Source organism: Quercus lobata, chromosome 10 (genome assembly GCF_001633185.2).
Source record: "Quercus lobata isolate SW786 chromosome 10, ValleyOak3.0 Primary Assembly, whole genome shotgun sequence".
In the NCBI taxonomy this organism is placed as follows: Eukaryota; Viridiplantae; Streptophyta; class Magnoliopsida; order Fagales; family Fagaceae; genus Quercus; species Quercus lobata.
Window position 1 is genome coordinate 7,346,039 of NC_044913.1, and position 22,089 is coordinate 7,368,127.

At 39.5% G+C, this 22,089-nt stretch overlaps 2 protein-coding genes across 2 annotated transcripts; one reads left to right on the forward strand and one right to left on the reverse strand.

Annotated features, from left to right (window-relative positions):
• Positions 1-2,560: 2,560 nt before the first annotated feature.
• LOC115964280 lies at positions 2,561-14,312 on the reverse strand. The gene is made up of 2 exons (XM_031083622.1): positions 14,105-14,312; positions 2,561-3,405 (listed from the first exon to the last, which is right to left on the reverse strand). Exons 1-2 carry the CDS (start codon positions 14,310-14,312, stop codon positions 2,561-2,563), a joined length of 1,053 nt encoding a protein of 350 aa, XP_030939482.1.
• Positions 14,313-18,306: 3,994 nt separating this feature from the next.
• On the forward strand, positions 18,307-21,693 carry LOC115962443 (thioredoxin H-type-like). Its single transcript, XM_031081280.1, has 3 exons — positions 18,307-18,599; positions 20,996-21,118; positions 21,255-21,693. The coding sequence occupies exons 1-3, from the start codon at positions 18,510-18,512 to the stop codon at positions 21,396-21,398; spliced, it is 357 nt and encodes a 118-aa protein (XP_030937140.1). The 5' UTR covers positions 18,307-18,509; the 3' UTR covers positions 21,399-21,693.
• Positions 21,694-22,089: the final 396 nt, after the last annotated feature.

The following is a 22,089-nucleotide window of genomic DNA, read 5'->3' on the forward strand; positions in this document are numbered from 1 at the left end:
CCATTTACATTTACTTTTGAGGGAGGCTTCCCTGGTGGTGGTGGATTTGGGGGAGGCGACTTCCCTGGTGGTGGTGGATTTGGTGGAGGATTTCCAGGTGGGTATGAATTCCATTTATAAGTATGAATAAAGAGGGTTTCTTTTCTTTTTTATTTGATACTTTTATACTGGCTTTAATTATGGAAAAGATAACGGATGCATTTCACGCCATTAATTTAGGAAATGTTTTTTTCTCTATACTACTAAGGGTTTTTCTTATTTAGTTACTCAGTTTTGATGTCTAAAATATCCTCGTTATACTTACTCATGTGTAAGAATAATGCTAGAGATACAAATTTTTTTACAAACTGCTAATGTGGCCAATGATTGTTGGTAAATGAAAAAATAATATTAATGGTGGGCTTATATGAAAACCAATAAAAACCAACATGATTGTGAACCAAAAAAGTCATTCAAGGTGGTTATCAAAAAAAAAAAAAAAAAGAGTCATTCAACGTCATTCCATTTATAAAGTTTGCACTTTTTTCAATTTTAAAATACTTGATTTATTCAAAATAATTATAATCTTAGATTTATCTTTTTTCTCTCTCAGGTTCATATATGCACAAATTTCTCAAATTACATTCAGGACGCAATTGAATGGAATATTAGATAAGTGCGGGTGAGAGATTTTACAAGAATTATTGTATAATTCAAACCTCACATGAAGTGGTTGTTATCTAAGAAATTGTTGTAAAAAAATTTCTTTTATAAAAGAAATATTATTTATCATTTGTATAATTCTATGTGGGATTCCATTTATAGTTTTTTGATAAGGATAAGATAAGGAGAAGGGTTTTTTTTTTTTTAATGGAAATAAGTTTTTAATAAATTTTTTTGTACAAAAGAATGCCCTTAACATTTGATTTCTGTTTTTTGTAATATATAACAGACAAGATCTATTAAAATTTATAAAAACACTTTAAATTTGTACTATTTAATGTAAATATAAGTTATATCGCATAAATATATTTGAAATTGAGAAGATCTTAATCAACTTATAAGGAGAAATTATTCCATACTTTCTATGTGTTGGGGAGATAGACACCTTAAGAAATTTCCTTGAATAATTAATATAATATATAGAAATACACTTTAACCCAAAAGACTTAAGTCTAATGGATATATGTTCAATTATGTTATATTAACTATTCATTATTCTCATCATTTTTCAATGTGAAACTTCACTCACATGTGTAATCCAACATTGTAAAAGGGGAAAACTTCTTTCACTAAGAGTGAACAATTTCACGGTAGTCGATAAAATAATATTTGTCTGGCTTCTTTTCTAGTTTTTCATGAGCTTTTTGTTTTGGCTAGACAATGACATTTTCTCAATTTACTAGCCATTTTCGCATGTTAGTGTTTTCATGCTAGTATTACTCAGGCCAAAAAGTGCACCCCACAAATTTTCACCATTGCAACTTTTAAAAAAGAACATAATATGTTCTCATGGACTTTTTGAAAGTCCTTAGTGTTCATTCTTTCATGCTCACACCGCAAATTTCAGCACCGAAATTTTTTTGCTTTATTGGTTCATCTCCTCCTTTGTTTATGATAAAAGTTCATCCCCTCCTAAAGATTTACAAAAAAGGTAGGCACAGCATAATTGAAAGGAATGATGATATATATGCCAAATTGTGATGCTAACCATTATGGTATATCCACGCTATTTAGTTTAAGGAATAAGGAACCAAGTATCCTGTTGGGTTACACGTGTGAGTGAAGTCCCACATTGAATAAAGATGAGAAGAATGAGTGGTTAATATAATATAATTGAGCACATACCCATTAGGCTTAGGCCTTTTGGGTTAAAGTGTGTCTCTATATGTTATATTAATTACTCAAGGAAGCTCCCCAAGGTGTTTATCTCCCCAACAGTATCCAACAAGCAATATTTATGCTGATAGCTATTTTTTTCCCTTTTTCGGTCCTACAATTGTCTTTCTGTTCAGACAGCAATGAAGAACTCATGTTTGTATTACTCTATTACTTTAGTTGTGGTAATTTATGTGTGATAGATAGATGAAGTTGCATCTTTTGTGGCCCTTAGTGTTGGATAGTTCAACTGAAATCTCTTAAGGAATGTTAAAAGTTATTCCACTAAAATATTTATAAGGAAAAGCAAATATTTGAAAGGAATGAATAATAATAAAATATTCATCTTTCTCTAATTTTGACGTTTGAAAATAAAAAGGAATAGAAAAGGAATAGAGTAGAAAGTAACATTGTTTGAGAGTGGAATATAATAAAATATAATTAAATCTTTTTATAATCACATTATTTGTGGGGGTGGGGTGGGGTGGGGTGGAGTGGGGTGGGGGTGGTCATGATAAGACTAAAGAAGGTGTACCAAGTTAGTTACAAAGCTCAGCCAACATTTTCTCAGGTCGACAATAGGTCGATTGACACCTTCTTAGGTTGTCCATCTAGGTCAAGTGACATCTTCTTAGGTCAGCCATGAAGGTTTTTTTTTTTTTTTTTTTTTTTTTTTAAAAGAGAAAACCATTCTCATAATTCATTAAATAGAAATAGAGTCAAGGTACAAAACTTGCAAAACAGGTGGAGGGGATTCCTCCAACCAGATTACATCATGTGACCGACCTTTTGCATGCCTAGCTAATAAGTGGGCAACTGTGTTAGCACTCCTTTTAGCAAATTGTACCTGTGACCAACGAAAATCATTAAGCAGACAAAGCACATCCTGCAGAATATGGCCAACCCATGAGGACAGACACCTCTTCCTCTCCAACGCAGACATGACCGATTGGTTGTCTCCTTCAACCACCATCTCCCTAAAGCCACACTCCAACGCGAACTCCACTGCACGTCTACAAGCAAGGATTTCAGCTTCCTCGCTGCAAGCTGCCGGTGGTCCCTTGCCTGAAAATGCAGCCATAACTTCACCTCGTTCATTCCGAATAATGGCTCCAACACCTGAAGCGTCTTCCTCCTTGAATATCGCCGCATCGAAGTTTAGTTTGAACCGGTTCGGAGGTGGTGGCCTCCAGCTAATCAGGTTCGAGCTTGGGGGCGTTGTGACTAAGCGGGAATGAGCATGTCGAAATTCTGCCAAATAATCTTCAGCTCTTCTATTAAGAATACCAGGTTCCTGCAACTGTTTCCCGTGGATCAATGCATTCCTTTGATTCCATATTAACCAAGCCTGCACTAGAAATAGTTCGAGCTCATCAAAGGTGAGCTTAACCATCAGTTCCTCCCATAGTTGTAGCATATCCTCCGGACCCACATGGCACTTCTGCAATCTAGCTGAACAACCAGCCCAAATGTCCTGCGCCACACCACAATTCCATAGTGCATGGATTTCAGTTTCCGGTTCCGTCTTGCAAGCTTTACACCGGTTGTCTGCAATAATCCGCTTCTTGGTCAGCCATGAAGGTTGAGTGACATATTCTCAAGCCGATGACATAGGTTGGTCAATCTTTGCTTAGGTTAAGCAAGTAATACAGTAATTCACAGAAGAAGTGTCTACTGACTTTCTTCACATTGACATTTTTTTTCTAACAACCCACCATTGCATTTAATGCTACTAAGCAACATTCCTTAAGCTAATTTGACACAACAAACAACCGGTTAGTAAATCTATTGAATTGTTATCCTGACACACGTTCCTTAAGCTAACTTGTGACATGACAAACAATCAGTTGGCAAAATTTATGCATTGTAGTTTTTTTACTTAACTATCGAAACCTCCTTGGACACTCTCCTTCGATTGGTCTTGGTTTATCTAAGGTCTCTTCTTCTTTAGCCGGTGATTATTTCAATTAAGAGGAGATTGGTTTAGTCAAAAGTTCCATCACAGCTTTGTCGAGGTCGAAGTCCTCACTGCGATTCCATTATGTCTCCAAAATTCCACCTCCCATAATTACCATTATGTCATTTCTTTAATAAAAATAAGATATAAACATTTATAAAATAATAATTTCTATATAAAAAAAAAGGTATTATTAGGGGTTTCAAATAAAACTTCATTAACATATATTTGATTCCTTCCCATTGTGGAAGGATTAAAAAATAGGCTTGAGAAGGAAATGAATAAGCTATTGTTTAAAAATTCTCTCAGGCTCCTTTCCATTCCATTTATTCCTTTAAATTTTGAAAACTGTTCTTTTTTTCTTTCCATTTTATTCCCTGACCTTTACTCTAGTAAACAAACAGCAAAGAGCAATATTACAAGACTAAATATAAAGGTCACAAATTTGCAATTGTTTCTTCTTTCTTATTAAACAACCAAATCAAAGATGTTTTTTAAGTTTTAAGTACTAAAAAGATCAAATCCAACGACATAGGACTATAATTATGGTTGTTATCACTACTTTGCTTCAAGAGTACAGGATGTGTTTCAAGATATGGGATCCTCTATGAATTGTTTGAGTGACAAACTGGCCTACCCCTCTCATCATTGTAATTTATCAACTTCACAAAGGAGTTAGAATTAAGGCAATTAGATCACATGGCCGGTTTCGAATTTCATTATGTGAAAAAAGATAAAAACGGCAACTGAACTAAGATCCTGTTTTGCCATGACTTGGCAACAACAAATACATGATCAAAACATTTGTTGGTTAATCAATTTGCGTTCAGTGCAATTTGAAGCTGAACTTACAATGAAAATGAAAACTAGAATAGAAAAGAAAAAGTGCTAACATGGGATCTCTGGCCCATTAAAATTCGGCCTAACACAAACAGCCAGTACTTACTCTTTAAAAATAAAATAATAAAAAGAATGTGAAAAATAGCATTTTTGATTATTGTAAGTTTGGTTCAAACATTTTGGTAGTAATCAATTTGATCAATATAATTTTCAACTTAAATAGAAATTAAATTAACTGTTACCAAAATATAATGACCAAATTGACAATAACTCTAAAATATGAAAATTAAAATAATTTTTTTTTCAGAAAAAATAAAGGAAGAAGGAAAGAAAACAAAAGTGCTAAGTTGGGATCTCCCGTCCATTTAAAAAGCTAAGTTGTAACCACATTAAATAAAATGGTAAATTATTAAAATAAAAAATAAGTTTACAAATATAACCTTTGAATCATAATTGTCATTTCTAGACTTTTGATCTCAACAATTAATTCTCTTGACTTTTGATTTGACAATTAACTCTCTTGCACATTAGATTTGTGAAAAATTACACATTTTGTTGGTATATTTTTTATTAAAATTAAAAGATTTAATTATATTATGTAATAATAACATTTTTGTGGATTTTAATTAACTCAATTGATAAAGTATCTTTTTTTTTTTTAATAAGAACTAGTAAATTATCTTATTATTGAATAAGAGATTTAGAATTCAAATCTTATCTACACTAAAATTTTATTAGTGTTTTGACTAAGGGTCTGTTTGGATACCGCTTATTGCTAAAAACTGAAAACTGAAAATATTGTAGCAAAATAATTTTTAAATATGTGAATAGTATTGTGGGACCAATTTTTAATGAAAATTTTACTGAAAAAAAGAGATTTGTGAGTCTCATAAACAGTGCACAGGACACTAAATAATAAATAGTAATTGTGGGGATCATTCGATTAATAGGCCCCTAGGATTCGGAATGAGTTCAGGATTGTTGGGCCAGTGGCCCATCGGAGGCCATATACCCGTCCGAGGACACCATCGTCCTCGGCAGAACGCGTCCGAGGACGATCAGGACGTGGTCTCGTTGCGATCAAATCTCAGAATTCAGTCATCTCAAAGGATAGAGTAGCCGACTAAAGATGAAAGAGATAAGGCAAACAAATATCTGAGGCTACAGCTACCTCCGCATTAATGACCTCTCAACCAACTCTCTGGCCGCATTAATGTGGAGGTGATACCTGAACAGTGGGGAAGCAGCCTTACAGCTGCCTAGAGGAAGTTCCAGGAGGTGCCAGATGGGACAGAAAGAAATCCTCCGAACCCAACCTACACGTGTGCGGCGAGGATGGAGCGCCAAGGGAGATATATAAACTAAAAGAAGAACATGAAAAAGGGGGGATCGGGAAAAAGAGAAAGGAGAAGAAAAAGAAACGGGGAGAACGAGAGAGAAGAAAGTAAGAAGGGAAAGGGAGAGAGTTTTACTAGTCACTAAAGAAAGACGTTCGTTATACCAACTCTAAAACCTTAAACGGGCTTGAGGGTAAATCTTGGAGGTAGATACCACAGTTAACCTAGTTCTTTACGCCCACGCTCTACAAATCATATTGTCTGGGCCTTTTACGTACGAACCCAATACTGTTTAGGTTCGTCACAAAAATCGTGTCCTTACAATTGGCGCCGTCTGTGGGAAGAGCTTGTGTTAGCTTGTACAACCTCTGATATAACGTTTCCGATGGAAGGAGTAGAACTACCTCCTCCCGCATCGGGGCTGCAACAGGATGATGTTAACTTGCACCAGGCGGAATCAAGGGGCTCTCAGCATGGTGGTCCTCGAAGGAGTCCCGAACGGAGGTTAATCCGGGAGGGGAGCATACATACCACTCATACCACGAGGAGCCATACACACGGGAAGAGTCACGTTTCCCACGCGAAGCATGGTGGGGATCTGCAACGTGAGATTGCGGATTTGAAGAGAGAGTTACGCCATGCACGACGGGAACGTTCCCCACCTCGCTCTGAACTATCATCCGGGGAGTCGGATGGAACTAGCTACAGGCGGAGGTCGAGAACTCCACAGAGCGAGACTTTCTCCTATGAGGAGGAGCGTCGCCATAGGCGTAGGCGTAAAAGTCCAACTAGCAGGGGCTTGGGAAACGATGCCATGAACAAAGCCTTGAGTCAAATTTCCAGGTCACCCTTCACGAGAGGCATAGATGATGCTACCCATCCTCGGCAGTTCAATCAACCTACGTTCTCTCTTTATGATAGCCATTCGGATCCGGTGGAACATGTAAGCTATTACAGCCAGAAGATGGCTATTCATTCCAGGGATGATGCGCTGATGTGCAAGATTTTTCCGTCGAGTTTGGGTCCAACAGCGATGAGGTGGTTCAATGGCTTAAGGGCCAACTCTGTTGGATCTTTCAAAGCACTGACCCAGACTTTTGGTGCTCGTTTTATTACATGCAGCAGGACCCCTTTGCCGCTGGGGTCATTACTGACCTTGTCTATGCGAGAGGGCGAGACTCTCAAGAGCTATTCGGATAGGTACTGGGAGATGTTTAACGAAATAGGAGGGAAGAATGACGCTGTGGCCATAACTACTTTCAAAGCCGGCCTCCCGGCTGATCACGACTTGAGGAAATCCTTGACGGGTAAACCTGTTACCAGTGTGCGCCAACTGATGGACAGAATAGAGAAGTACAAAAGGATAGAGGAGGATCAGCTTCAGGGGAAAGGAAAGGCCAAGATGATCCCTCAGGAGAGGAGGGATTTCAGGTCGGATCGTTATAATAACAACCGACCAAGGAGGGACTTTTTTGGCCAGTCGGCCTCGGCAGATGCCCAGGTCGTTAATGCGGTATTTCGGGAGCCTGTTCTGCAGGTTTTGGAGAAGATAAAGGACGAGCCATTTTTCAAATGGCCTAACAGGATGGCAGGAGAGCCTACAAAACGCAACCCGAGTTTGTATTGCCATTACCATCAGGACCATGGACACACGACAGACAACTGCAGGAATTTATGGGACCATTTGGAGCAGTTGGTCCGGGAAGGAAAATTAAGGCAGCTCTTGCATCACTCCAGCGGAAGGCCGAGCCAAGCAGGTTCCGAGGTGTGTGGGGATGCTTCATCAAGGCTCCCTCGGGGTACAATCAACGTCATCTTTGCGGCCCCAGGGAGGACTGGATCTTGCCCCACCAGAGTGTTGTCGGTGTCCCGATCCCCGGCCGAGGATCGTTCTTAAGCATGGAAGAGAGCCAAGAAGCGTGTGCCCTTGGTTTTGGGTTTTTCAGACGAAGATTTGGAGGGAACCATACAACCCCATGAGGATGCCTTGGTGGTAACACTGAGGATTAGTGGGTACGATGTCCGAAGGGTGATGGTTGATCAGGGAAGCGCAGCCGATGTGATGTATCCGGATTTGTACAAGGGGCTAGGTTTGAAGCAGCAGGACTTGACAATCTATAACTCCCCTCTGGTCAGTTTTGAGGGAAGGTTAGTCATTCCCATGGGGCTAATCAGGCTGCCCGTGCAGTCAGGCACAGAGGTGGTGGAGGTGGATTTTATTGTCGTAGATGTTTTTTCTCCGTATACGGCTATTCTAGGCAGACCCTGGCTTCACACACTTAAAGCGGTTTCATCCACCCTGCATCAGAAGGTGAAGTACCCGTCCGGAGACCAAGTGCTGGAGATAGTAGGGAACCAAGCGGCCGCTCGGCAATGCCAAGTAGCAGCTATACGGCATCGGCCTGAGGCAGAAACCTCGGCTACAACCGATAATGAATCATAGCAATTAAAGATCCCAGCATCAGGTTTAGACGTACCAACCAATGGGGTAAAGTGTGAAGATCTGGAAAAGGTGATTGTCGCTGATGATCCAGAAAAATTCTTCCGGGTAGGGGCAAAGCTGCCTCTGCCAGAGAAAGTGAGTTTGCTGAAGTTCCTCCGGGCCAATGTGGACGTCTTTGCATGGGACCCGTACGAAGCCCCAGGAGTAGACCCAAGTTTCATTTGCCTTCGGCTCAACGTGAACCCTGCCATTCCCCCTAGGAGACAAATCCCTCGACGACCATCAAAAGAGCATGCCGAGGCAGTTAGAAGTGAAGTCGCCAAGCTGAAACAGGCTGGGGCTATTAAAGAAGTCTTTTATCCCCAATGGCTGGCCAATACGGTGGTAGTAAAGAAGAAAACAAGGAAGTGGCGAGTGTGCGTTGACTTCACCGATCTTAATAAGGCCTGTCCCAAAGACCCATTTCCTATGCCCAAGATTGACCAGTTGGTGGATGCAACCGTGGGCCACCCTAGGATGAGTTTCTTGGATGCCTTTCAAGGATATCACCAAATACCGCTGGCCGTTGATGATCAGGAAAAAACCGCTTTCATGACCCCGATTGGGAACTACCATTACAAGGTGATGCCCTTCGGTCTCAAAAACGCTGGGTCTACCTACCAACGCATGATGACGAAAATGTTTGAGCCACAGCTGGGCAGAAGTATTGAAATTTATATTGATGACATGGTGGTGAAAAGTAAGGTAGTGACTGAACATGTGGAGGACCTCACTAGCGTCTTCGGGATATTAAGAGAGCATAAGTTGCGCCTGAATGCTTCGAAGTGTTCCTTTGGTGTAGGTTCCGGGAAATTCTTGGGGTACATGGTGACCCATAGGGGAATTGAGGTGAATCCAGATCAGATTAGGGCCATTAACGATTTGCAAGCGCCTCGAAATCCAAAGGAAGTCCAGAGGTTAACGGGGATGACTGCTGCGTTGAACCGGTTCATCTCCAGGTCGGCTGAAAGGTGTCGTCCTTTTTTCCGCCTGTTACATAAGTGGCAGGGATTCGAATGGACCGAGGAGTGTGCTGAGGCGTTCCAGCAGTTAAAAGACTATTTATCCAAACCGCCGATTATGTCTAGCCCTGAAGTGGATGAGGTGTTGTATGCCTATCTGGCGGTAGCTCCTCACGCAGTCAGTTTCGTCTTGATGCGGGAAGACAGTGGCGTCCAGAGGCCAGTTTACTATGTAAGTAAATCCCTCCATGAAGCCGAGGTGAGATATCTGTCGTTAGAGAAGGCCATACTGGCAGTCGTCCATGCAACACGCAAACTTCCGCACTATTTTCAAGCTCATACGGTAGTTGTCTTGACCCAATTGCCTCTCAAATCCATACTTAGAAGTGCTGACTATACCGGCAGAATCGCCAAATGGGGAACGATTCTTGGTGCTTTTGACATCAAATATATGCCCCGTACCTCTGTGAAGGGTCAAGTTCTCGCCGATCTGGTAGCTGAATTTGCTGAGTGCCCTGAGGAAGTTAGTAGGAATCAAGATCACACGGATGAAAGATCGGTTGGCGTAATATCCGCGCCAGGAGGGCCGGTATGGAAGGTATACGTGGATGGGGCCGCAAACCAACGGGGAGCTGGACTGGGATTGGTTCTGATATCCCCCGAAGAAGTCATCATCGAGAAGTCGCTCAGACTAGGGTTCTCAGCTACTAACAATGAATCAGAGTACGAAGCTCTGATAATGGGAATGAGCATGGTCCATAAAATGGGTGGAAAGGCGGTGAAACTGTTCTCGGACTCGAAGCTGGTCGTTGGCCAGGTGACCGGAGAGTTAGAGGCCAGAGACCCAAGGATGCAAGGGTATTTAAGCCGGGTTAGGCATATGCGAACAGAATTCGAATCTTTTGACGTATTACATATTCCACGAGGTGAAAATACCCATGCAGACTCCTTAGCGACCCTTGCCACCTCCTCAGTATGAAATTTCCCTCGGGTAATAATCGTGGAAGACTTGTGTACTCCCACTTCACCAGAAAAGGAGGTTTGCCAAGTTCGCCAAGCTAGTTTGACGCCATGCTGGATTGACCCTATATTAAAATTTCTCGACAGTGACGTATTGCCCGAAGATAAGGTGGAAGCTGAGAAAATACGAAGGAGAGCACCTCGGTACTGGTTATCCGAGGATAAAAAGCTATATAGACGGTCCTTCTCTGGGCCATACTTGCTCTGCGTGCCTCCTGAGACAGCGGAATTAATCCTGGAAGAGTTGCATGAGGGTATTTGTGGAAGCCACACAGGAGGGAGATCCCTGTCATGCCGAGCACTAACGCAAGGTTATTGGTGGCCGAATATGCAGAAAGAAGCACAGGAGTACGTTAGGAAGTGCGATCAATGTCAAAGATATGCTCCGAATATCCACCAACCCGGAGGAGTCCTTAACCCTCTCTCAAGCCCTTGGCCTTTTGCACAATGGGGGCTGGACATTGTCGGCCCTTTTCCTAAAGCTATAGGAAACAAGAAATACCTGCTGGTCGGCACAGACTACTTTACTAAATGGGTTGAAGCTGAGCCCTTGGCGAACATCCGGGACGTAGATGTGAAGAGGTTTGTCTGGAAGAACATTGTGACGCGATTTGGAATCCCACGAGCTCTTGTTTCGGACAACGGACTCCAGTTCGATAGCAATGCCTTTAGGAAATACTGTTTAGAACTGGGAATAAGAAACAGATATTCCACTCCAGCTTATCCGCAAGGCAATGGGCAGGCTGAAGCTGTTAACAAAGTCATTGTCTATGGGCTTAAAAAGAGACTAGACGACGCGAAAGGAAGATGGGTGGAGGAACTACCACATGTGCTTTGGACGTATCGGACAACACCCCGGCGTTCGACGGGAGAAACTCCTTTCTCTATGACCTATGGGGCCGAGGCCGTTATTCCGCTGGAAACTGGATCCCGACGTTAAAGACCAGTGCATTCTCTTCGAGTAATAACGATGCGATGTTGGAAAAAAGTTTGGACCTGATTGAAGAACGAAGGGAGAGCGCGATGGTTCGGCTAGCTTACTACCAGCACAAACTCAAGCAATGCTACGATAGCAATGTGAGGACGAGGCCGTTAGCCATAGGCGATCTGGTGCTGAGAAAGGTCCTGGGGGCCACTAAGAATCCAAGTTGGGGAAAACTGGGACCCAATTGGGAGGGACCGTATCGAATTACTTCTGTAGCTGGAATAGGGGCTTACTATCTAGAGGACTTAGATGAAAAACCTGTACTCCATCCTTGGAATGTAAACAATCTCAAAAGGTATTATTATTAGTAAAGAAGCTTTAATTCAAATATTCTCTTTTAACTTACGTCAAATATGCATCCTATGAATCTCGCATCCTGTCATATCATACTGAATTGTTAAACAGAAACTGGGTTATGCCAGGTCCTCGGATCGCAAACTTAGTGAAAATTAACATCCTATCATACTGAATTGTTAAACAGAAACTGGGTTATGCCGGGTCCTCGGATCGCAAACTTAGTGGAAATTAACATCCTATCATACTGAAGTGTTAAACAGAAACTGGGTTATGCCGGGTCCTCGAATCGCAAACTTAGTGGAAATTAACATCCTATCATAATGAATTGTTAAACAGAAACTGGGTTATGCCGGGTCCTCGGATCGCAAACTCAGTGGAAATTAACATCCTATCATTCATACTGAATTGTTAAACAGAAACTAAGTTATGCCAGGTCCTCGGATCGCAAACTTAGTGAAAATTAACATCCTATCATTCACACTGAGTTGTTAAACAGAAACTAAGTTATGCCAGGTCCTCGGATCGCAAACTTAGTAGAAATTAACATCCTATCATACTGAGTTGTTAAACAGAAACTAAGTTATGCCAGGTCCTCGGATCGCAAACTTAGTGAAAATTAACATCCTATCATTCATACGGAGGTGTTAAACAGAAACTAAGTTATGCCAGGTCGTCGGATCGCAAACTTAGTGAAAATTAACATCCTATCATTCATACTGAGTTGTTAAACAGAAACTAAGTTATGCCAGGTCCTCGGATCGCAAACTTAGTGGAAATTAACATCCTATCATTCATACGGAGGTGTTAAACAGAAACTATGTTATATCAAATCTTTAGACCACTAATTCGGTAGAATCTTACCTGCTAAGTTGGGTATTGAATTATTAAACGACAAAAAGAGTGGTGATGAGTTTTCTAAATCATAAACTTGGTGAAAGTAATGCCCTATGAACATTCGTCAAGGAGTCAGAAAGAAAGAGCTTCGAATGCAAGATTGGCATACAATGAAAGAGGCGTCTCAAATGAACTCATCCAAAATTACGACGACAAAGTAAGTGAGTGTAAAGATAACTTAGAACCACCAGAATGATAAGAAAGTAAGCGAGAAAGTCCTCTATTAAATGTCTAAGTTAAAATTACAAAATAGTTTCTATCTTTTTACTTTTAATTGATAATGCCCCCAGTTGATTGAACTGTGGAGTCCAATTCTTGTTGAAAACTCTAGGAGACCGTATTTGGCTTCGAAGCAGTGGTGGATTTGTTTGGAGAAGCTCCTGGAGGGGAATTGCGAGGTAAAACTTCCTCGCTAGGGTTAATAGCCGGGGCTGGAGTATCAGCCTGGTGTGGTTGAGGAGCTGAGGAGCGTATCGCCTCGGGGTAATACACGTTCTCTGGCTTACGTAGTTCAGATGAGGCTTCAACCCCAGCACGGTTAAGAGCCTCGCTCCAGGTTCTCGCACAAAAGATGCGGCAAACCTCCGGAACTTCGGCTCTTAACGCCTTCTCAGTTTCAGCTATCCCAATCTCGTAGCCCCTCTGCTCGGCTTCGTCCATTGCCTTCTCAGACTCGATTTTTTCATTCTCAGCTTGTTCTTTAAGCTTTTCGGCTTTCTCCCTTAATTTCTGAGTCTCCTCTAGATCCTTTTTAAGAACAAGAACTTGCTCCTGAGTCTTCTTTAGCTCGGCATTCGCCTCGCGCAGAAGCTTGGCTTGTTCCTCGGCCTGCTTCTGGTAGCCTTCTGAGGTCGATTCGGCACTCTTGCGAGCTTCTTCCTCGGCCTGTAGCTTTTTCCTTGCGACGGCTAGATCCTGTTCAGATTTGGACAAGGTTTGTACAGTCGTTACCCTTCTTTTCCTTTCACCATCTAGCTGGTTGGAACAAGCATTGAGCATCTCATCTAGCTTGAAGGTATTTTGGATGATCTGTAAAAAAATAAAAGGGGAGGGGGGGGTGAGTTAGTGTTATAGTTGATAAAAAGTGCGCATTAGTAAGTAACAGTCACAGAATAAAACAGTAGAAAAGACAGCTTCTCACCATGCCCAAATATCGTTTATTGTCAAGGATGAGTTGATTCTTCCTCACATTCTTTAGCTCAGCCATATCCTTTGGGAGCAATAGGGTCTCCTCTATGGCCGAGGCCACATGACACCCAATGCCGCCGTTATAGTCCCTTACAGAGGCATCGTCTCGCAGGGGCTCCCCACCGAGCATAGGAACTGGCAACCACGCTTGTGAATCGGGATGTGGGGAATCGGATTTCTCTTGGCCCCGCGTAGAGGGGTGCCTGGTTTTCTGCTACTTTGCAGCTCGCTGGACATCCTCCTCTTGAGTGGGACGGGATTAGCTCGCAGCTGCTACCCCCTTACCCTTCTGTTCTCTACGCTTCTCTTGCTCGGCAGTACTGGGCAGTGCTGGTTGCGGAGAGGATCGAGGAGGGTGGCGAGGGACTGGAGGAGGAGACCTGGCTGGAAGAAGTAAAACCTGGGATGATACTGTTTGGGCAGGTGCAGACTTTCCCTGTTGACCTCCTATCAGCTCCATCAAACTTTTCTGGGGTTTCCTTTGTACCCCCATCTCGTCAGAGCTTTCCTCGGGGCTTAAGGGCTGATCGAAAATCTCAAAATCGTCCGTGGATGCAGATACTGATACAACGGTTTCCTTGCTTTTTCCCCTTTTCCTTCTCCTATTGGTCTCCTTTTTCTTGAGGGAAGGTGAGGGTGAAGAAGGCCCCGCTGAGACGCTGGCCACAAAAATGGGCTCTGTGAGAGTTGTGTGTTCGGGAAGTGGAACACCCTCTGGAACGATGAACCCTTCGTAGGCAACACTGATACGGCGAAGCCGAGGATCGCGTGCCCTAATCACGCACTTCGGCGCCTGAAAGCCAAAAGAAAGGGGGGTATATCCAATAATTAAATGCGCTGCTCGTAGCTGACCATCAGCCTCGTTCACGTATATTTCAGCTCTTAATAATCTGTCCAGGCTCGCTTTATTGACCAATCTGAGATTGGGCTTCGTGTAGCGTCTGTCTGCAAAACCGTTGATTTTTAAAGTTAAAAGTTGTAAGACGCGAAAAGTGATAAAGGTAATTAAAATTTGATCATGAGCTAAGTAGCATAGGTCTATAACTCCGCACCCACCTGGTGTTCCCTCCACTGTCGGGCAAGATAGACCATCATGCCATTCCCCAGATAAAATGAGGAAATCTTCTTTTAGGTGCTTATTTGAAGTAGGGAGGCACTGAATTAACCTTACTTCAGGAAATCTCGACTTGAGATAGTAGTCCTGGTCAGCTAGGCGGTGGAGGCTGTACACCCAATTCACGTCGTGATGGGATAAATTTAAACCCATTCTCTGATTCAGAGCATCTATACTTCCCAGAACCCTAAATATATTGGGAGCACATTGGGTGGGGGATAGCCTAAAAAAATTAAGGTAACCCCTAGTGATACTACCCATGGGGATGGTCATCCCTCCTTCAATAAAGGCGATCATGGGGATAACCACTTCCCCAGTTTGCCTGGCGTCAACCCACTCCCCTTGGGCTGCATACCTCATCCCTACCGTTGGTGGGATATTGTACTTCAAGCGGAAGTTTCTAATACCCTCCTCGGAGTCGACGAGACACCGAAAGGGATTCCTCTGTTTCCCCATTTTTCTAAAGAGACTAAGTAAAGAAAAAACTTTTTGGTGTAGAAAAAACAATGGCAAAAGCTTCAAGGGAACTTACAGGTTCAAAGGAAGGACCTCGGACAACGTATGATTATTTGAAGTCGCCAGGAGAACAGTGAAGACTGGAAGAAGGCAGGTTCAATGTATAAACTCTGGAACCACGTAACTATTAAGGACAAGGTGCAGGTTAGATTTGGGAGCGCCTTTATAGTCATATGAAGGTTGTGAGCGGTAAAATTCCCGCTCACAAAACAAGAGAAGCCCCCTACCGTTAGATTTGGATCTCACCGTCGAACGTGGGAGACAAGGGAGTTGTCAGAATTTAATGCTACCAAAACCGGGGTGCTGAAGCGTCAGGGGCATGCCCCAAAACGCGCACAGGTGCAGGCTTATGACGTCAAAATCCACCTCTTCTCCTGAAGAGTCGAAAAGTAGGATTTTGAGGGGCTATTGTGGGGATCATTCGATTAATAGGCCCCTAGGATTCGGAATGAGTTCAGGATTGTTGGGCCAGTGGCCCATCGGAGGCCATATACCCGTCCGAGGACACCATCGTCCTCGGCAGAACGCGTCCGAAGACGATCGCGCCCGAGGACGATCAGGACGTGGTCTCGTTACGATCAAATCTCAGAATTCAGTCATCTCAAAGGATAGAGTAGCCGACTAAAGATGAAAGAGATAAGGCAAACAAATATCTGAGGCTACAGCTACCTCCGCATTAATGACCTCTCAACCAACTCTCTAGCCGCATTAATGTGGAAGTGATACCTGAACAGTGGGGAAGCAGCCTTACAGCTGCCTAGAGGAAGTTCCAGGAGGTGCCAGATGGGACAGAAAGAAATCCTCCGAACCCAACCTACACGTGTGCGGCGAGGATGGAGCGCCAAGGGAGATATATAAACTAAAAGAAGAACATGAAAAAAGGAGGGGGATCGCCAAAAAAGAGAAAGGAGAAGAAAAAGAAACGGGGAGAACGAGAGAGAAGAAAGAAGAAGGGAAAGGGAGAGAGTTTTACTAGTCACTAAAGAAAGACGTTCGTTATACCAACTCTAAAACCTTAAACGGGTTTGAGGGTAAATCTTGGAGGTAGATACCACAGTTAACCTAGTTCTTTACGCCCACGCTCTACAAATCATATTGTCTGGGCCTTTTACGTACGAACCCAATACTGTTTAGGTTCGTCACTAAAATCGTGTCCTTACAATATATATATATCATCTATGTACATTAATGTATGTTCAATCTCTACCACATCATCTAAACAATTACCATTATTATCATGCATACATTATGAGTTAAAACTATTAAACTTTGTCACAAACCTACTAAATACTTTAAGACCTTCTCTTCCTTTCTCTGTATGCATGTTAAATACTTAGTATTCTAAAAAAAAAAGAAAAAAGAAAAACCTAAATTGCTAAATTTGGTATTTACTCAAGAGTCTTAGCTATATTACATAAATATTTTTAATACACACATGGGGAGAGGAGAGAAAGTATTCTCCCAAAAAAAAAAAAAAAAAGCTACATTACATAAGAATAAAATTCTTGATTATTACCATTAAATTAACTTCTATTCATAGCATTCAAAGCATGGATATATCAATTTTTTTTTTTTTTTTACTTCCTTTATAATTACTGCAGTGGATATTTACTTGGACCCAATAAAGGGAAGAAAGTTTCAGAGAATATTGTGAAAATTTCATACCTTGCTCACTTTTTATGGCACACACTTTTCCTTTTTTTTTTTAATACCTACCTTGTTCATTCTTTGAATTAAGTATATTTGAGAAAAAAAAAAGTATATTTCACACGTTTCCTAAAAAAAAAAAGGAAGAAATATATTTGACATAAACTCTGTTTATTTTAACATTAATATTTTTTTGAAAATAAATTATTTTTCAAAAAGTATTTTCTAAAAAAAAAAAAACCACTATATTTGATATCGACCTTAAAATAAGTTGAAAAATTATCTTTTAATTTCTTTTATTTAGTTTTATATGAGATAGATTTGTTTTCTTTGATAAAGTTATTTTCCAAAAAATTTTAGCAGAAAATAACTTCATCTCATGCCAAACTAAATAAGAGAAAATAAAAAAATAAGGTTATGTTTGGTAACAGTTTTTGTTTTCTATTTTTATTAAACTTGTTTTTGGGAATATAAAGAAAAAATAATTTTCTTGTATTTTTGAAACCAAAAACACGTTTGGTTAGTTGAAATTAAAAAAAAAAAAAATAGTTTTTTGAATAAAAAAACTAGAAAATACTAAAATATGTTATTATTAAGATTTGAACTCTAATACTAACTCATTAAATATGATAGATTCATTTAATTAAATGGTTTTTTTTCATTGACTTTTGAAAATTAAAAACTGAAAACATTCTTTTGCATGTTTTCAGTTTCCTTCATAAATTGAGTTTTGAGAACAATTTTTGCTTTCTGTCCATTTTGAGGTGCCAAACAAATTTTTTTAGTCTTCAAAATAGAAAATTGTTTTTAGAAACAAAAAATAAGAAGAAAAACAGTTACCAAACCTATCCTAACTTTCCTTCAACTTTATATATATATATATATATATATAAAAGAAAATATGAAAAATTATTTTCAATTTTTTACATAAAATTTCCTATGAAAACAAAATGAACATTAATGATATGTCTAGAATGTTCTTATTTATTTATACTTTTTTTCCATGTCTAAAGGGTTTTTGAGACCAAAAAATTGTGGCCCAAGTAGGCATCAATGAGCGTGAAGAAATTGGACGAATTGGGTGGCTAAAATTACGAGGATATACCATAAGCAGCTTGAGCACCTTCCTTTTATACACATCCTACCCACAATAAAAGCTTAACAGCCAGCTGGACTTCGTCCTTTACGTCGCTCACTCGCTTGCATGAGAATCTATGGCGTGGTTCCCCATCCTCAATGGCAACATCGTAAATTTATTACAAAACTGAGGTCCATTCCATATTTCTAAGGATCACTTAATTTAGTTTGCTTATTTATAGGAAGCAAGAAAAGACACCCAAACAAGGTATACGCATTTCTTTTAGTGTGTTTATCTGTTTGTTTTCCGAGAAAATCTTTGAGAAAAAGAGAGAAATGGCAGCAGAGGAGGGACAAGTGATCGGTTGCCACACCGTCGAGGCCTGGAACGAGCAGCTCCAGAAGGGCAATGAAAACAAGAAACTGGTTTGTGTTTGTCACCTTTTTTTTTTTTTTTTTTTCAATTTATAATTAATTTTATATATTTTTTTTGGTTTATATATGTTCTGGATATGATTGTTGTTTGGTGTTTTGGGTGATTGGGGTTGCGTTTATTTTGGATTCTGATTAATGGGTCTGGTTTGGTTTGGTTTGTTCTTGTCTGATTTGATCAGCTTAATCTGGATTATTGCTGATGGCATTTGTGTTGGTAACTTGGTGTTGGTGGGTCCATTTATTTAGATTATATATGGATTTATGGTGTTTATAGCATGGTGGAGTCAGAAATCTTTGTTTAGGGTGAGACGGTAGTATCAAAGTATAATACCTATCAAAAAAATAAAAAACCTACCTACCTATCAAAAAATAATAATTTTTATTTTGGTTAAAGGCTTAACTTTTAGTACAATTTTTTTTTAGTGAAAATTTTATACTAAAATATGAATCTAAATTAGACATATACACACACAAACCTTTATGGCTAAAAATTTGAATTTATTTCGTTTTTTGTCCCTAAATTTTTGAAAATGTAACAAATTGTTTTTAAAGAAATTTTTTCAATAGTGTAGGGATGAAAATAGGAAAATAAAAAATAAAAAATATTTAAAAAAAAAATTTAGGAATGAAAAAAGAAGAAGATATTTTTAAATTTTAAGAGTAGAAAGTCTGAAGTTTTTTAGTACAAGAACGAACAAAGAACTTTTTTTTAATACTTTTTTATGGAAGAAAAATAGAACTTTTTAATATTAGATGATGCAAATTTTAGCGACGAAACCAAATATTTTTGCCTTGTTTTGGAGCACAAAATTTAAATTTTTATATATAGTTGTATACGGAATAACACGTTTTTCAAAACTGTTGGGGACCTCAACAGTCAACACCTAACTCGTCCATGGGTTTGGCATTATTATATTAACATAGAGCTATAACTGAAAAGCTATTAAGCGTTTTGAGTATTTTTGAGCATTTTGCAAATAAAAGTGAAGTGCTTTAAAATTATGGATATATAAAGTAAGTGCAGCGAATGGTAGAGATTTCTCTAAAAGTTCTAAATTTTAGCTTTAATCTTAACAGCTTCTTAAAGCACTTTCTGATGGGACTTTTTGGACGCACCTTACGTGTGTTTGTGAATTGTGGTTTCTTTAAGATTGATCTTGATGCCTTTGTGAATTATGGCGGACACTGATTGGATAAAGTTTTTGGACTTTAGCTTTTACATTCTTTTTTTACCCCTTGATAAATTTGTTTGGTTCAGTTTTTTCTTGCCAAGTCTCTTTTATGTCAATATATCTCAGGATATTTGTCACTGTCAACATTTTTTGTGATAGTTGCAAAATTTATGAAGTCTCTCATTCTGTTTGGTTGGTTCTAAGAAAATATGATGGGAATGCAAGAAAATGGTGAACAACTACTTTAATTTTAAGCTTTTTTGTTCCATTTTTCCCCATATTATCTGAGAGGCAAAGAGGACGTTTTTGGACGATTTTTGGAAAAATATTTATACTTGAAAATTTGAAATATATATTATGTTTTAGCTTTTTTTATTTGCTGATCCATCTCCAGTAAAACAAACAAAGCTTTGGTTTTGGAATAAAATTGATATTGGGATTTGATTGATGTGGCTATTTTGATCATTGTATTGGGAAATTAATGACGGGGCTCTGCTTAACACATAGAATGGAGGATACACAAAAAAGTTGTGGTGGAGGCATGTTGTGACTTGTGAGTGAGATAAGAATTAGGTAGTAGATTCTTTTTGTAGAGTTTTAGAGTTGGCTAGATCAGTCTGTAATAGGGAATTAGGCTTGTTAAACCTGTGTCCTCCAATCAAATCTAAAAATTTATATGTTGAATATCAACCCTTAGATGTACTGGTTTTGTTCAAATTGTCGTTTTATTGTCTAATTTTTCTATGAAGTCTGACTTGACATGCCACTTGTTACAGTGGTAAACTATTGATTCGGGAACGAAGTAATGCAAATTTTAAGAAAATACGTTGAGAGAGAGAGAGAGAGAGAGACCATAAATGTTGAACTTATTAGGTTAATAACTGGATGGTTTGTGTTAGCAAGAGTGGGTCAGAGACTGGAGGATGTAGTGGTGGTGGTACTACTAGTAGTAATATTAAAAGTAAATAACTAAATAAATAAAAATCGTCCAATGTTTGAAACGATTTAGTCATGTTTTAATGATTAATTAACTGGTGAGTTTGGACCGGCAGGTAAAGGTTCCCTTGCATGTTTGTTATGTTTAGTTTCACAGCTATTATTATTTGATGCCGATGGTTGTCAATGTCACCATTTCATTGTATGGACCATGTGTTTCCCCTTACTTTAACAGGTTTTTTCATTCTTAGCATGCACTCAGCTCTATAATTGATGCAGATAGTTGTGGATTTCACTGCTTCCTGGTGTGGACCATGTCGCTTCATTGCACCATTCCTGGCAGAGCTGGCTAAGAAATTGCCAAATGTCACATTTCTTAAAGTGGATGTGGATGAGCTGAAGGTAAAATAAAGTCAGATTATAAAATTTCTCTCTGCTAAAAAAGATAGCATTTTACAAATTTAGAATTAGTTTTAGAAACATTGTTTGTTCAACTTATATTTGTCTTTCTCATTAAAAAAAAATGTCGTGTTTGCAGTCAGTTGCTCAAGATTGGGCCGTGGAGGCAATGCCAACATTCATGTTCCTGAAAGAGGGAAAGATTGTGGACAAGGTGGTGGGAGCAAAGAAAGATGAACTGCAGCAGACTATTGCAAAGCACTTGGCCACTGCCACTGCTTAATCCTCATGGTGATGATGTTCACTACTTCTAAAAGTGTTTCTTAGACCTTTCCGTATGCTATTTAATCTTGATCTATGTTATATATCGTGTAGACTGGAACTGAAAGTGTGTTGGTCTGGTGCGAATATTTTAATTGCATGACATACTTGAAGCTCATTTTATGGTTTTGCTGAGTTTTCTTGCTTGAAGAATGGGAATACTTGGATGCATATGAAGATGGTAGTATGTATCTTATGATGTTGGGTTTATAAAAGTGGCACACCATCACACTAAATACTTGAGCATGTTTAGTTTACATCAATTTGTTATGTCAGAATGTGCATGAAAGTCATTTTTTTTTCAAACTAATTTTAACTTATATGTATACTTCCCATTTTCTACTTTTTCTCTTAAGTTTGATACATTCGTCCCTCTGGCTGACTTTTTACATGTTTGAACAGCTTAAAATGTACTAGAAAATAGGTAGGAAAATTTTGTTTTAAGACAACCAGAGAGAGAATTTAGATGTGGATAATTCACTGGCGTATGAGGCTGATTTTTGGGACACAACTGTGAAACCAATTGAGGTTTCCTATATTTTTTTCTCCCCTTGATTATAAAGCGAGGGGAAAACTTTTAATTGGAGAATCTAAACTAGGACAAAGCTGACAAGCTCTACCGCCAATATCAGTTGGAAATTAGATTTCTATTA